This window comes from Astatotilapia calliptera, chromosome 15, assembly GCF_900246225.1.
Source record: "Astatotilapia calliptera chromosome 15, fAstCal1.2, whole genome shotgun sequence".
Lineage (NCBI taxonomy): Eukaryota > Metazoa > Chordata > Actinopteri > Cichliformes > Cichlidae > Astatotilapia > Astatotilapia calliptera.
This window is the reverse complement of record NC_039316.1, coordinates 22,854,840-22,872,467: the sequence shown is the minus strand read 5'-3', so window position 1 is coordinate 22,872,467 and position 17,628 is coordinate 22,854,840. Positions and strand designations below refer to the sequence as shown.

The 17,628-nt window shown below is 42.1% G+C and overlaps 1 protein-coding gene across 1 annotated transcript in view; it reads left to right on the top strand.

Annotated features, from left to right (window-relative positions):
- The window catches only part of tnfrsf21 (tumor necrosis factor receptor superfamily, member 21), a 94,413-nt gene that overhangs the window by 48,672 nt on the left and 28,113 nt on the right, over nt 1–17,628 (top strand). The window contains exon 3 of the mRNA XM_026142404.1: nt 2,714–3,280. Coding sequence (XP_025998189.1) covers nt 2,714–3,280 — 567 coding nt within the window. The remainder of the gene's footprint in view (nt 1–2,713; nt 3,281–17,628) is intronic.

The following is a 17,628-nucleotide window of genomic DNA, read 5'->3' as shown; positions in this document are numbered from 1 at the left end:
GGGGCGAGGCTGGGCAATGTGACTTCGATTGCTCTGTTGAGGGTGGGGCTCGATGGCGAACCTTTGGCCGCTCTGGTGGGGGGTTTATGGGGGACAAAAAGGGATTGGGACGGGGGGTAGATCTGAGCCCAGCATTGACCCGCTCCATCATCTCCTCAGTGAATTTCAGGTGTGGGGAGGAGGGAGAAAGGGAGGGGGAGGAGGGTGATGGCCTGTCAGGGGTTTGGGGGACTGGGGAAGGTCGTGGTCCCTTGTCCTGGTCGTTGGTGTTGTTGAGAGAGTTGGAGGCAAATAGGGACCCCTCTTCTTGCCTTAGATGTCTCTCCTTTCTGAGGCTCTTCCTCAGATGCCATGGATGTCTCTCCTTTCTGAGGCTCTTCCCGGGTGGGGGCAAATGGAGCTCCTCCTCAAGGTTTCTGCTGGGCTTTGTCTGTTCTTGGAGTAATGTTTGTTCCTCTTTATGAGATAACTCCTCGTTTATCTCAGCCTTGGCACCAAGCACGGATGGATGACGTATGGAATAAAACAAGTTGGAGGTGAACAGTTTCACCCCTGACTTGTTAAAATTAAATCCATTTGCTTTGAACAGATGCCTGCGTTCCCAAAAAATATTAAAGTTGTCGATAAAGTGCACTGAGTGGTCAGCACATGCTGATATAAGCCATTTATTCAGTGTAAACAACCTGCTGAATCTCTCGTCTCCTCCTCTGACCGGCGGTACAGGTCCACTGATGAATACAGCTGCATTCAGAGAGTTTACAGTACTTAATAATCCAGTAAAGTCCCGTTTCAGAACCTCCGACTGTTGTTTGGACACATCGTTTGACCCTGTATGCAGAACAATGTTTGTCACAGTTGGATATTCATCTGCAATTTGAAGAATTCTCTCCTTCAGGTTGTTGACCATATCGTTAGGAAAGCAGAGGACTTTAGTGTTCTTACCGCACATCCTTTGTACATCCTTTACGGCAGAGTCACCCACAATCAGAGTTTCAGGCCTAGCCTTTAGCTTTCCCTGTGGCCTTTCACTTTTCAACAGATTTTCAGACCTTATTTCGCTGCTTTTAGATGGATGGTTGTCCGATATAGATCCAGGGTCCTTTGATAGTGGAGCAAATCTGTTCTGCAGTTTCACATTCAGTTGTTTTGGAGGTTTGTTGTTAACCTTCCTATTCACGGTTGTCCAGTCCTGTTTCCTCCCGTATATAGGGGTAGAAGAGCTTCTCTGTCTCGTAGGAAGTGAAGGCCAGTCGGTTTCAGAGATTTCAGCTCGCTGTGCCCTGCCTGTGATACGTCCTCCCCCTTCCAGGAGACATGATTTATGTCTTGGTTTTGCACCAAGACAGTCTAAGGGGGGATTATCACTTGAGGATTTATAATAATGCACAGAGTCTACTTTCTTGGTCATGTTATCTGTGCTCCTTAGCTGTGTACTAGCTTGCTCATCGCCATTGTTTTGAATCAAAGGCAAGGTTGTTTCATTTCCACACAGTCCATTTACCTCCACGTTTACTTCTAAGCGATGAATTTTTGTCTCCAGTACTGCAATCTTCTGCAGGAGGCTGTGGTAGTCATCTGTGGAGAGGGAAGGCATCTTGTTGCTAGTTAGCCTAGCGGTTAGCACCTTTCCAGGCTATTGAGGCTGCTCGGTGCCCAGACGCTGTAATCAGGCTTCAGCTGTGTCTAGGCCACAGACACACGGAGCGCTGAGGACAAGGTAACCATAAAATGTTGCTGTTTCTGTTAAGAACACTCAAGTCCTAATGATCTACAAGTGTCCAGAAGTAATCGCAGGTAAGCTCACACGGAAAAAAGGGAAAAAATCAGCATAAAAATCAATAAAAATCAATATAAGAAGCAAAGCATTCAAGAGCAAAGAGATGAAGTGTCCACACTCACAAAGGGGAGGAGCTAAAGAGTACTCTGTAAAATACCAGAATAGGAAGGATGGAGAAGGTTTAAGTTTATTAGATTGATCAGTATTGCTGAACTATGAAATATTTTGGGTGCAGTGTATTTTTTACATACAGGTATAACAGAATAGCTTTAGTGTTGTTGTTTATTGAAACTTGAGTATGAACTTATACAAAATGCAGCAATATATTTAAAAAAACAGTTTTATTGAATAAAAAAACACACTAATATTCATATCGGTATCGGCCGATATCCAAATTTATGATTTCGGTATCGGACATAAAAAAGTGGTATCGTGCCATCTCTAATATGTATATAGATTTTGACATTTGTCAGTCATCTACACTGGTCTGCAATTTCTGCAGAGTATTAGTATTAGTATGCTCAACAATGACTATAATGGCCACTGCCTGGAAAACAAAGGAGATTTTGACCCCTGTGAACATCATCTAAACACTCTTTTCGTTTTCATGAATACTCAGATTGTAATAACAATGTCAAAAAGGTGTACACAGCCCACTCAGTGATGAAGTAAGTCAACAAAGCGTGTCTGTGCCAGATTGCTTGGATGGATTAAGGTGTTAGGATCCTCCGCCCGTGATACCGTCTGTTTTTTGTTTTTTTTGTCTTAGTTAGACAGAACTCCCAAGTGACTGAGTTTAATTCCCTCTTTCTCTGTGTCACTGTTGTCTCTCATCTGCTACTTCTATACTATCTACTATCTTTGCTTTCCTTGTCTTTCTTATCTCTCTTCTTGCTTGTTCTGTGTCTCCATCAACCTCTCTGCCTCTCAACACAGGTACCCACAGCCAGTCAGCAGCCATTCAGCTGAAGGAACCCCAGGGTGGAAAAAGCCAGCGAGCAGAAGAGCCCCTCCGAAGCCATCCTGGCACTCTCACCCAACCAAATTGGACTCCAGTTCTCCCAGCTCATGAGGAACCAATGGACCATGAGTTGCAGAGGGGGCAACTGAATTCTGAACCAAACCCAGGGCCTAACAAGAGGGCAATGGAAGATCTGGGGACTGAAGAAATAGTCAAGGTTGAAACAAGCATAAGAAAGGTTAATGGACAAGATAGTGCAGGTGGGGCCTCCAGCTCCTACAGGCCAACTCGCAGGGGATTCCCAAGACCAAGCGCCCATAATCACTTTGACATAAACGAGCACCTGCCCTGGATGATTGTACTGCTGCTGCTGCTGGTGCTGGTGGTGATCGTAGTGTGTAGTGTGAAGCAGAGCTCTCAGGTGTTGAAGAAGGGCCCAATGCAGGACCCGAGCAGCATCATGGAGAAGGCAATTCAAAAGAAACCCCCTGCACCACTAACTCAAGTCCGAGAGAAGTGGATCTACTATGCCAACGGACAAGGTAAACCTACTGGATCTTTTGGTGTTGGAAACTGCTTTTCAACTGAGGTAGAAACACAGTTAGATCTTCAGAAGAGTCTCTAAGACTTTAAAATTGCACACATTCAATTATTTTGATAACTTGGGGTTTGGTGCTGAAGTTGTGGAACATAAAAATCTATCTCTATCATTTTCTCTCAGTTCGAGGGGTTAGGGTTAGGAGTTAGGGTCATTCAGTTAAAATTCAGCGACATGGATGAATAAAGGGAGAATTAATCATTTGATGTCAAGGTCAAGGTCAAGGTAACTTTATTTATACCCAAAGGCAAGGTAAATTTGCTTTACAGAAAAATGACAGCATTTGGCATCCCTTTAAAAACACACATACCTAGTAAATATATAAAGCTCACTGTGGCACATATATAGTAGTTTTGATATTTCGAATCAAAAACAGTTCTTATTTAATTCAGTGACAGCAACGGGGACAAAGCTATTTTTATAACGCTTGTGAATTTGGGGCTTCAAAGTTAATCTACTCCTAACCTTTAATCAAGTGACTGAAGAAACTACTAACATGACAGGGTCTTACCATGGCCATTGTGTTTTTTGTAAACTCAGCATTGTTTCTACTAAATGCTCTACATCTGCAGCTCACAGGAGGCTGCAGACTCTTAGTTACTCAGTGCATATCTCAGGCTAACGTTATAGCGTGCGTGAGTTCTGCTTGTGAACTGCGTAGATCCCCGTACCAATTCCACCCTCCCCTCCACAGTTTCTTATTGCCACTCTCTGTAGCTACAGATTGAGATGTAGGGTTGAATGTTTTCTACTTGTAGAAAACATTCAACCCTACAGCACAGATCTTGATTTCACACTGACTTAGGACAAGAGACCCAGACTCAGGGAACATATCCTGACAGAGACACTCAAGTCTCAAGTAGAAATCTGTGTATGTGTGCATGTAACCTTGTCTGTGTGTGTGTTCTTTGATCAAGCTGAGACATCCGCTACCCTCTCTCTGCTCCCTCATTGACTGACCACAGAGAACTGGAATAATCTGGTTTCAGCTGCATCAGAGTTGTTGTTTGGTTGGCAAGGAACATTAGTAGGTCAATCTGGTCTCTTACAGAGTGACAAAGAGATATATGGAGAAAAGGAAATGAAGAGGGAACGTGAGATAGTGCTGGGAGTTGTGTGTGTGTGTGTTGTTTGGAGGGGCTAAGGTTTGACACAGGAAGTGTTATACTGTTGCTGGCTAACCACATTGGGCTTTCCCTGCTGTTGCCTAGCAGCCCTGATACTTAAGATGCCTGTTATAGAAAGGAAAGGTAGGCAGTTAGAGAAACACAAGTACATTTTATGAAGCTATCAATTATCATTCAACTTTACAACTCCCAGCTTTACCAACATGGTAAATGTGATGGTCTTGAGTTGAGTCAAAGCATTTTTGACTTATACAGTTACTTCTTTTTAATACTCTTGATTTTTTAAAATATAAAAATAGCTCTTTCTTTTAGAAGTTCATACATTGAACAAATGAGTAATAGCAACAGTAGACTTAACTTTACAATTGTAGCAAATCCTCTGTGCTTATTTATAGTGGGTGGACCTAAAATAACCATAACGGCAACCGCCTGGCGAAGTTGGAAACAAAATATTTAAATAATGGCCAAAGTTTCAAAGATTGATGTAATCTCACAGCAAATCAAGATTCAGTATACTTTAAAAACTGTTTTCTATAGTTCATTATGAGTGCAGGAAGCCCCACCCAGCTGCTAACCTTGCTTTTTGGGTTTAAGCGGGAGGAGTGAAAAGGCCACCTGAGTGGCTGGGAGTCCCAGTTTGATATAAATAAGGATTATTATGGGTACTATGGATCATGCAGGTCTACTTTAATGTAAAAGAAGTTAAATTATGAGCTCCTGTTTTGGAGCTTGTTTTGTCTCTGTTGAATGGGCAAATAAGCAGTTAATTGCTGAAGTTTGTCATGTTAACTTTATATGGTAATAATAGTTTTGTGTTTACAGCTTGTCCTGATTCTGCCAAGTGACAAAAGAAAATGAAGAAACAAAAAAAACCCCAGTTAATTGTGCCTCATGTTGTTTTGTTTTATTTCAAATGGGTCTAAGATCAGATTATGTTTAACAGGAAATGATCTGGACTGTGTTACCGCCATGTTTCTCATTCCTGGATCTTGTAACCAAAAACCCTACTGGTGCTTAAACCGGACAAAACAAACATTGCCTTGACATGGCAATGTGAGTACATGTTAGTGTTCTTAAAAGAATGCTGACAGATAAACAGCACCTGCTAGAATAGATTGATGTCATAATCTACAACAACAGGTGTCCCCCGAGGATACAGTTCCTAAATGCACGACTATGGGCAAATCATTTGGAAAAAAAAAACTACTTGATGAAACTCATTAAACACATTAAAGTGAATAAAGTCTGGGTTTCAAATGAATCTGTTTAAATGATTCTGTGTTTTTGTGCATTATGTTTGTGTTCTCCTGATTAGATGAGTAATCCACTGCCCATGTGTATGCATTTAGGTGAAGATATACAGTGGGGCAAAAAAGTATTTAGTCAGCCACCGATTGTGCAAGTTCCCCCACCTAAAATGATGACAGAGGTCAGTAATTTGCACCAGAGGTACACTTCAACTGTGAGAGACAGAATGTTAAAACAGACCGTTCAATGGTGACCAGAACACTAAAGTAAGGGAGTTTGGAGTGCACACAACAGGAGGGCTATTAGTCATTATATTTTAAGCTAACAGATGCTTACATATCTAGCAACATTGTAGCCTTTGGCTCAGTGACACACAGCAACTGATCAGTTGGCAACCCCCTGGCAACATCTGGCAACTAGAGAAAAAAATTTATCTTCTAACTAGTTAGTGAGTAGGACTAGGCGATATGGCCCAAAATTCATATCTTGATATTCTTTAGCTGGATGTATGTCTCGAAGAAGATATATATTGAAGAAGGGATTTTTTGCCATAAAGTAAGAACAAAAAGAGTTCTTAGTCAAAGCTGTGTCTCAGATCTCAAACAGGCACTTTTATTAACATACAACGTAGATGTACATGAAATTACTCAGAAATAAATTATCAGCATTTATTAAATAATAATGCTGCATATATAAAATAAAAAATGTTGTTTTTGTGCATAACAAAAAGCTCACAATTGTGCATTCAAAATGTAAACTAAAAAGACGCTGAGCATAATAACAAAGACTGACAGATTTTGCAGCTGCTCTGTTCCCATGTTCTACTGCATGACTGACAGCCTTGAGTTTGAAATCCACTTCGTAACCATGTCTCTTAACAGGTGCCATTTGTAGTCCTTATACCCACACGATAATAATCCGCGCAATATTACGTTGAAGCACAGCACGTATTACTCCGCGAGGCTCCTGACTATGGCAGCCATATTGCTTTGACAATTAAGTAGTGCAGCTTCGTAGCTTGCCAAAGTCGTAATAAAACCTTTTTTGACAGATTTCTGAGCGCCGTGTACCACATAAAATCAGTTTTCGGTCAGTAAGCATAACCAGAATTCATACATAAGGCTCACTGTCCATTTTTGAGAAAATGAAAGGATTTTAGTGTAAGCTTACAGCCGAAAAATACGGTACACGAGTTTTGTAAGGTGGTTTGTTTCGGTGCAGGAGGCTGTGAGACTTCGCGGTCCAGGATACAGGACGCAGTTTCACACACTCTTCATTTTGCACTTCATGGCGCTGTTGTAAATAGTGAAAATACCAGTAGTGCTCCAACCTTTAGTCGGGACGCTTTCTCAACATTCTCTACAGAATACACTGCTGCTCATCTGACACTCCAAATAATACTAATAATAATTAGTGCTGCCAGCGTTAATCTTGTTAAAATGACATTAAGGCCATAACTGCATTAACACAGTTAATGAGTTATCGCGGATCACCCCTTGCGTGGGGCTGGACTTTGTCAACGCATTAACGACCTAACCGCGCTAATATGGATCTCTAAATTACTAATTTTCAAATGTTTTATTTTTACCGACCAGCTCCTCTTGTATAGTTGCAGTGTCCATCTTGTTATTGCCTGCAGGTGAAGCGATGGGGGAGGGGTAGTTGTGTTCAGTGAAGGAGAGAGGCGAGGCAGAGTAGCGTTGCTTAGAGACAAAAGTGGACGAAAGAGAGGCAAACTTGCGGGTCCACGAGTATAATCATAATGCAACATAGACTATATCGATATAAACAATATTGTCACATCTCATATAAAAATATATCGATATATACAGTGGGGCAAAAAAGTATTTAGTCAGCCACCGATTGTGCAAGTTTCCCCACCTAAAATGATGGCAGAGGTCAGTAATTTGCACCAGAGGTACACTTCAACTGTGAGAGACAGAATGTGAAAAAAAATCCATGAATTCACATGGTAGGATTTGTAAAGAATTTATTCGTAAATTAGGGTGGAAAATAAATATTTGGTCACCTCAAACAAGGAAAATCTCTGGCTCTCACAGACCTGTAACGTCTTCTGTAAGAAGCTTTTCTGTCCCCCACTCGTTACCTGTATGAATGGCACCTGTTTGAACTCATCATCTGTATAAAAGACACTTGTCCACACCCTCAAACAGTCAGACTCCAAACCCCGCCATGGCCAAGACCAAAGAGCTTTCGAAGGACACCAGGAAAAGTATTGTAGACCTGCACCAGACTGGGAAGAGTGAATCTACAATAGGCAAGCAGCTTGGTGTGAAAAAATCAACTGTGGAAGCAATCATCAGAAAATGGAAGACATACAAGACCACTGATAATCTCCCTCGATCTGGGGCTCCACGTAAGATCTCATCCCGTGGGGTCAAAATGATCATGAGAACGGTGAGCAAAGATCCCAGAACCACACGGGGGGACCTGGTGAATGACCTGCAGAGAGCTGGGACCAAAGTAACAAAGGTCACCATCAGTAACACACTACAACGGCAGGGAATCAAATCCCGCAGTGCCAGACGTGTTCCGCTGCTGAAGCCAGTGCATGTCCAGGCCCATCTGAAGTTTGCCAGAGAGCACATGGATGATACAGCAGAGGATTGGGAGAATGTCATGTGGTCAGGTGAAACCAATGTAGAACTTTTTGGTATAAACTCAACTCGTCGTGTTTGGAGGAAGAAGAATACTGAGTTGCATCCCAAGAACACCATACCTACTGTGAAGCATGGGGGTGGAAACATCATGCTATGGGGCTTTTTTTCTGCCAAGGGGACAGGACGACTGATCCGTGTTAAGGACAGAATGAATGGGGCCATGTATCGTGAGATTTTGAGCCAAAACCTCCTTCCATCAGTGAGAACTTTGAAGATGAAACGAGGCTGGGTCTTCCAACATGACAATGATCCAAAACACACCGCCTGGGCAACAAAGGAGTGGCTCCGTAAGAAGCATTTGAAAGTCCTGGAGTGGCCTAGCCAGTCTCCAGACCTCAACCCCATAGAAAATCTTTGGCGGGAGTTGAAAGTCCGTGTTGCTTGGCGACAGCCCCAAAACATCACTGCTCTCGAGAAGATCTGCATGGAGGAATGGGCCAAAATACCAGCTACTGTGTGTGCAAACCTGGTAAAGACCTATAGTAAACGTTTGACCTCTGTTATTGCCAACAAAGGTTATGTTACAAAGTATTGAGTTGTATTTTTGTTATTGGCCAAATACTTATTTTCCACCCTGATTTACGAATAAATTCTTTACAAATCCTACCATGTGGATTCATGGATTTTTTTTTCACATTCTGTTACTCACAGTTGAAGTGTACCTCTGGTGCAAATTACTGACCTCTGTCATCATTTTAGGTGGGGGAACTTGCACAATCGGTGGCTGACTAAATACTTTTTTGCCCCACTGTATTTAAATGGCAAATGGCCTGTATTTGTATAGCGCTTTACTCGTCCCTAAGGACTCCAAAGCGCTTTACACATTCAGTCATCCACACATTCACACACTGGTGATGGCAAGCTACATTGTAGCCACAGCTGCGCTGGGGCGCACTGACAGAGGCCCACTGGCAACCTTCCGATTTCAAGACAAACTGCCAACTCTTGAGCCACAATCGCCCAATTTACAAACTCGATATATCCCCCAGCCCTATTGGCGAGTGTTGGCTGGAGGCGAGGCTGCCGGACACTGGCACCACCGGGCCCTCTGACCACCACCAATAGGAAACGGGTGAAGTGTCTAGCCCATGGACACAACGACCAAGACTGTCGGAGCCGGGGCTCAAACCGGCAACCTTCTGATTACAAGACGAACTGCCAACTCTTGAGCCATGATGGCCCCACATATTCTGAAATTATATATTCTGTTACACTATCCAATGGGACATAACTTCTTGTACAGGATCACCAGTCAAGTCTGGTAAAAATAACCTCAAAAGTCACAAAATAGCAGTTGTAAAGGTTTTATTCCCAGCACAACAACAGGTTAATATCCTTCCTAATTTTAATAGTTTAATAACTTTTTAGGGACAGGTGGGACAACCCTCATCTCAGCAAATCAGTTAGCAGTTCAGTATGTACGTGGCAATTATTGGGAAATGCATTGATGGAGGAAGAGGGCGTAGACTCTAGAAAGAGTAGGTTGTAGCAGTTTATTTAAGTTGCCTAATATGAGCTCATTCATTTTAACCTGCACAATGCTTGCTACATTGTAGCCTCAGCTGCCCTGGGGCGCACTGACAGAACGAGGCTGCCGGACACTGGCGCCACCGGGCCCTCTGATCACCACCAGTAGGAAACGGGTCAAGTGTCTTGCCCAACGACATAATGAACGAGATTGTCGGAGCCGGGGCTCGCACCGGCAACCTTCCGATTTCAAGACGAACTGCCAACTCTTGAGCCACGATCGTCCCATTTAAAAACTCGATATATCCCCCAGCCCTATTGGCGAGTGTTGGCTGGAGGCCGCTGGCTGTCGCCCAGTGAAATTTTCTACCAAGTGGTAGTGAAACAGCAAAGCTTTTACTTGGGAGGATAACATTTCTAGTTTTTTTCACATTTCTCACTCTTTCACTACAACTTGGCAAGTAGTTTGCAAGTATTTGCAGACAAATTTGTGTTTTCCATGCAAACTACTATTCACTGCAGCAACCTGCTTTTCATTGCAACTCTGAATGCCATGCTAGAGACTGCCAGCAACTACTCACCAACCAGTTGCAGAATCAGCATTTTTCCTAACCAGTTGTTACCAGATAGTTGCCAACTGATCTCTAGGCCTGCATGAACTGGGTTTTAGAAACTTCACAGCAACTAAGAGCAGCTATTGGAAGCTGGTAATCAGTGGTTCCCAGTGGATCACTGACTGATCTCTAGGACTCTGTGACTGAGCCAAAATGCCAAGTCTTTATGTACCTCTCTTTTCCAGATCATTTCAAATAGAGAGGAATCAAGCATAAAATCCATGGAACTGTTAATCAAAATGTATCTTCTTGGTTGGATCTTAGTTCCTTGATCTCAGTCTGTCATTTGTGTCTTAATGGAATAATTAACTCATTCACTGCCAGCCATTGGCAGTGAATGAGTTAAACCCATTGACTCATTCACTGCAATTGACGGCTATAGACGTCAATGGCAGTGAATGAGTTAATACAATGAATGAATGAATCTTTGGGCTATGCCTTACAGGCATTCATATTCTTAGGTGTTCACAAACACTGCCGCGTAGAATGTGTACTAGAAGTTAGACCATAAGCCTTCTTTTTGACTTCTGCACACTTAGCTAATCACTACTTAAATTCAAACCACAATCTGAAAGGTCATTTCAGACACTTCTAGGTGACTTGATGTTGGAATAACACAGCATATTCACTGACCTTAGTTTCATTTTAATTGCTGGCCTTTGTTTCAGAAAATAAATATATTTCTCAGATCCCAATAACACAAATCTAGGCTGCAGCCCTTGAGAGCCCCATTCAACCCCTGCTGTGGAGAAGTAGCACATTTCACTACTTCCTTGCCAGCCCTGACCAAATGCCAAACACTGTATGTGTGTGATCTGTGCTTTGACGTTTCCCTTTCTTGCACAAATGCTTTAACGGCCCCAGTAAAGGGGTGTTACAACCTTGAAGCAAAGCCAGCCACACACCTTGGAAGTATTAAGAAGCTGTTTTGTTGTAAGGTTCCAGAGAGTAAAAAGCAGAGAAAAGTGGCTATTTGGGGGTTGCACTTGTACACATACAGTGGGGCAAAAAACTGTTTAGTCAGCCACCGATTGTGCAAGTTCCCCCACCTAAAATGATGACAGAGGTCAGTAATTTATAGTAATAACAAAAATACAACTCAATACTTTGTAACATAACCTTTGTTGGCAATAACAGAGGTCAAACGTTTACTATAGGTCTTTACCAGGTTTGCACACACAGTAGCTGGTATTTTGGCCCATTCCTCCATGCAGATCTTCTCGAGAGCAGTGATGTTTTGGGGCTGTCGCCGAGCAACACGGACTTTCAACTCCCGCCACAGATTTTCTATGGGGTTGAGGTCTGGAGACTGGCTAGGCCACTCCAGGACTTTCAAATGCTTCTTACGGAGCCACTCCTTTGTTGCCCGGGCGGTGTGTTTTGGATCATTGTCATGTTGGAAGACCCAGCCTCGTTTCATCTTCAAAGTTCTCACTGATGGAAGGAGGTTTTGGCTCAAAATCTCACGATACATGGCCCCATTCATTCTGTCCTTAACACGGATCAGTCGTCCTGTCCCCTTGGCAGAAAAACAGCCCCATAGCATGATGTTTCCACCCCCATGCTTCACAGTAGGTATGGTGTTCTTGGGATGCAACTCAGTATTCTTCTTCCTCCAAACACGACGAGTTGAGTTTATACCAAAAAGTTCTACATTGGTTTCACCTGACCACATGACATTCTCCCAATCCTCTGCTGTATCATCCATGTGCTCTCTGGCAAACTTCAGATGGGCCTGGACATGCACTGGCTTCAGCAGCGGAACACGTCTGGCACTGCGGGATTTGATTCCCTGCCGTTGTAGTGTGTTACTGATGGTGACCTTTGTTACTTTGGTCCCAGCTCTCTGCAGGTCATTCACCAGGTCCCCCCGTGTGGTTCTGGGATCTTTGCTCACCGTTCTCATGATCATTTTGACCCCACGGGATGAGATCTTGCGTGGAGCCCCAGATCGAGGGAGATTATCAGTGGTCTTGTATGTCTTCCATTTTCTGATGATTGCTCCCACAGTTGATTTTTTCACACCAAGCTGCTTGCCTATTGTAGATTCACTCTTCCCAGTCTGGTGCAGGTCTACAATACTTTTCCTGGTGTCCTTCGAAAGCTCTTTGGTCTTGGCCATGGCGGCGTTTGGAGTCTGACTGTTTGAGGCTGTGGACAGGTGTCTTTTATACAGATGATGAGTTCAAACAGGTGCCATTCATACAGGTAACGAGTGGGGGACAGAAAAGCTTCTTACAGAAGACGTTACAGGTCTGTGAGAGCCAGAGATTTTCCTTGTTTGAGGTGACCAAATATTTATTTTCCACCCTAATTTACGAATAAATTCTTTACAAATCCTACCATGTGAATTCATGGATTTTTTTTTCACATTCTGTCTCTCACAGTTGAAGTGTACCTCTGGTGCAAATTACTGACCTCTGTCATCATTTTAAGTGGGGGAACTTGCACAATCGGTGGCTGACTAAATACTTTTTTGCCCCACTGTATATATCGATATATTTTTATATGAGATGTGACAATATTGTTTATATCGATATAGTCTATGTTGCATTATGATTATACTCGTGGACCCGCAAGTTTGCCTCTCTTTCGTCCACTTTTGTCTCTAAGCAACGCTACTCTGCCTCGCCTCTCTCCTTCACTGAACACAACTACCCCTCCCCCATCGCTTCACCTGCAGGCAATAACAAGATGGACACTGCAACTATACAAGAGGAGCTGGTCGGTAAAAATAAAACATTTGAAAATTAGTAATTTAGAGATCCATATTAGCGCGGTTAGGTCGTTAATGCGTTGACAAAGTCCAGCCCCACGCAAGGGGTGATCCGCGATAACTCATTAACTGTGTTAATGCAGTTATGGCCTTAATGTCATTTTAACAAGATTAACGCTGGCAGCACTAATTATTATTAGTATTATTTGGAGTGTCAGATGAGCAGCAGTGTATTCTGTAGAGAATGTTGAGAAAGCGTCCCGACTAAAGGTTGGAGCACTACTGGTATTTTCACTATTTACAACAGCGCCATGAAGTGCAAAATGAAGAGTGTGTGAAACTGCGTCCTGTATCCTGGACCGCGAAGTCTCACAGCCTCCTGCACCGAAACAAACCACCTTACAAAACTCGTGTACCGTATTTTTCGGCTGTAAGCTTACACTAAAATCCTTTCATTTTCTCAAAAATGGACAGTGAGCCTTATGTATGAATTCTGGTTATGCTTACTGACCGAAAACTGATTTTATGTGGTACACGGCGCTCAGAAATCTGTCAAAAAAGGTTTTATTACGACTTTGGCAAGCTACGAAGCTGCACTACTTAATGCATTGTCAAAGCAATATGGCTACCATAGTCAGGAGCCTCGCGGAGTAATACGTGCTGTGCTTCAACGTAATATTGCGCGGATTATTATCGTGTGTGTATAAGGACTACAAATGGCACCTGTTAAGAGACATGGTTACGAAGTGGATTTCAAACTTGAGGCTGTCAGTCATGCAGTAGAACATGGGAACAGAGCAGCTGCAAAATCTGTCAGTCTTTGTTATTATGCTCAGCGTCTTTTTAGTTTACATTTTGAATGCACAATTGTGAGCTTTTTGTTATGCACAAAAACAACATTTTTTATTTTATATATGCAGCATTATTATTTAATAAATGCTGATAATTTATTTCTGAGTAATTTCATGTACATCTACGTTGTATGTTAATAAAAGTGCCTGTTTGAGATCTGAGACACAGCTTTGACTAAGAACTCTTTTTGTTCTTACTTTATGGCAAAAAATCCCTTCTTCAATATATATCTTCTTCGAGATATACATCCAGATAAAGAATATCAAGATATGAATTTTGGGCCATATCGCCTAGTCCTACTCACTAACTAGTTAGAAGATAAATTTTTTTCTCTAGTTACCAGATGTTGCCAGGGGGTTGCCAACTGATCAATTGCTGTGTGTCACTGAGCCAAAGGCTACAATGTTGCTAGATATGTAAGCATCTGTTAGCTTTAAATATAATGACTAATAGCCCTCCTGTTGTGTGCACTCCAAACCCCCTTACTTTAGTGTTCTGGTCACCATTGAACGGTCTGTTTTAACAGTTCTCAAATTAAAAATTAAAAAATTCAGAGGCTGGGTCACTGGGTCGTTCAGTCGGTTGTTCAGTGGTCATTCAGTTGGCCATTCAGTGGGTGGTTCAGTAGATCGTAAAGTGGGTCTTTTATTTTGTCATTCAGGGGGTCAGAGGCCAAAGGGGTTGAGGGGTGGATTCCCATTCATTTTCTATGATGGTCGGGAACACCACAGATGTAACAAAGTTGATTAAAACACTCAAAATTCAACGAAAGAGGTGCTCATCACTTTTATATGTTCAAGTGCATAGTGTGGAGGATGTCATAAGGCCTCGAGCCAATGGGACATTTTTTAATTTGTAAATTGGTAAGATTTGACCTGAGCATGACAGGAAAGACAGTGAAGTTCCCACTTTATAAAAATTACAGTGTAATGTTGATGTTTCAAAGAGAAATCTTTGTGTTAGTTCTCAGTTTGGTCTGGAAAGAGCTGTTTCAATACAGCTTCACTGTTCTATCTGTGCCAGGTATAGCATCATAGCATTTCAGCAAGTGGATAGTGCTACAACGTAAAACTGCAATTCCGTTCTTACCACTTGGACAGGTTGCAGTTGCCTGGCTAACAGCTTTCATGGTTGAAACCCTGCCTTTGCAACTGCTTTTTCTCTATTGTCAACAGATTGTCAAGACATCCATCTATTTGTTGTGGTTGTAGATGTTGTTGTGCCAACCAGCAGTTGGCTAATACATGACTTTAGCGTTTCTGTTTGTGATGCAAATGCATACAGAAGATTTAGTTCTTGGAAAATTCGACAGTGATCACGTAACCTAGGGGAGTCCCTAGAACTCTTTGGACCGAAAAGTGCTTTTTGACACTGCATAATGAAACTGATATGTGTTCCTTTAATCGCTTGTGTTTGAGTATGTAATAATGTGAAGTGATGTGATTATGTTTCTCATACAAGGTTTGTTGCATTATCAAAACTGCTCTTTCCAATCAGTCCAAAACAGCTGTGACATTTTGTGTATGCAGTTTTTAGTGATGGCTTACAAAGATGGAAAAACACATTGTGTTCCTGTAAGATGACATCAAATAAAGGCAGGCTGCACTTAGTGTGGTTACCAGCCATATTATTTACAACCTATATTTCCAAAGTAAGTTGCACACTGTTGAGGAAAACATGAAGGAAAACAACATTCTAACTACCCACCATCCTTCCTCATTAAACATCCACACCGTTAATAATGCCAGGTTCCACATCCAAGCCCAGTGGGGAGTCGTGTTAGAATATACTTTGTGCTGTAACAGGGTGGGCTGGGGTAGCCTGCTCTCTGTTCAGCCTGGGATTGATTGTGGAGTAGAGTTTGAGGGGTTTGTTGCCTGGTTAGAGGTACACAGTTCCTGTTGCACTCCCACACAGCCACATAAACAATTCACTCATTTATTGTTTTGTGTTCCTAAATTGGAATGAACGTGAGAGGACTATCTGATGTGATTAATTCAACAAAATGGTATTTGTAAAGACGTTGACGCGCAAAGCACCCTGCTTCCCATCATGCTACGGTACAGAGGTGAGACCACCTGTTGGATCTAGTGTTTGTTTTCCCCAATTTCCCAATTCTCAGTTGGGTTTTAAGGAGTTTCCTGGACGATGTTCTGTAGCAATATTATCAGTAATTGGGGCTTACTGCATGCCCATATTACTGAGAACTCTAATATTCTTGAATTCTAAAATTGTAAGTGTTAACTGCTTAGATTATGCGTTTATGCTAATAAGTCTCAGAAGTGGTGTCACTAGCATTGCAATCAGGTCAAGATATTCATTATGTCCAAAATCATGCACAAGTCAAGAATATACTTTTATGTTGTTTCTATGGCTCTCTTGTCGGAGGATTTATTGTGAATGCGACGTTCTGGGAACACCTAGAAGATATTACTCTAAACAAACATTCAGGTAAACTCAAGGATGAACTGATTTGATTTTCTTGGTCAAAAAGTCAGTGTCACGGTTATAAAATAGAATACAGGGTGGGCCATTTATATGGTTACACCGTAATAAAATGGGAATGGTTCGTGATATTAAAGTCCTGTTTGTGGCCATTTAGAAGTCGGCCATCTTGGATACAACTTTTGTTTTTTCAATAGGAAGAGGGCCATGTGACTAGGGCTGGGCGATATGACCCAAAATTCATATCTCGATATTTTTTAGCTGGGTGGCAATATAAGATATATATCTCGATATTTTTTAAAGCCATAAGTTAAGAACAAAAAGAAAGTTCACACTGTGTCCCAGATGTCACACACGCATTTTTATTTACATACAGCATAGATTTACATGAAGAAATTACTCAAAAATAAATTATCAGCATTTATTAAATAATCATGCTCCATAAATAAAAGAAAACAATGTTGTTTTTGTGCATAACAAAAAGCTTATAATTGTGCAGTCAAAATGTAAACTAACAGACGCTGAGCATAATAACAAAGACAGATTTCACAGCTGCTCTGTGTACCACCTAAAATCGGTTCGCAGTCAGTAAGCACAACCAGAATTCATACATAAGGCACGCTGTCAACTTTTGAGAAAATGAAAGGATTTTAGGCCGTGCAGCCATTGTGGGCAGCATGTCGTTAGCGTGGTTAGCTCGTTAGCGCGGTTAGCTCGCTAACACGTTGTCACTACTCGATCCGTACCGGAAACCCGATCCGTACCCCGCATGTGCAAATCTTACGTCACTTCCTCTCTTTGCCAACATTGCGACATTCAATATATTTGAATGATACGGTTAGCGCCCAGTTAGCACCTAGCATTTCTCAACAGCTCTGCCTCCTTTTCGACTACCGGGACATTGAAACAATGGATAATCCGTATCCGCAACAAATTTTTGCTTTTCTCCTCAACAGAGAGCGTTCCCCGATTGAACAACAGCGCCCTAAAATAAGAAGAATGGTGCCTAATGACAGAGTTAATAATTACAGACTTTTTATAATATGTCACGTGAAGATTCAGCAGCCAGATGAAGTGTTTACTGGCAATTGACAGTGATAGCGGACATTATCATCACTTTTCCAACAATCCTCTCCACACAG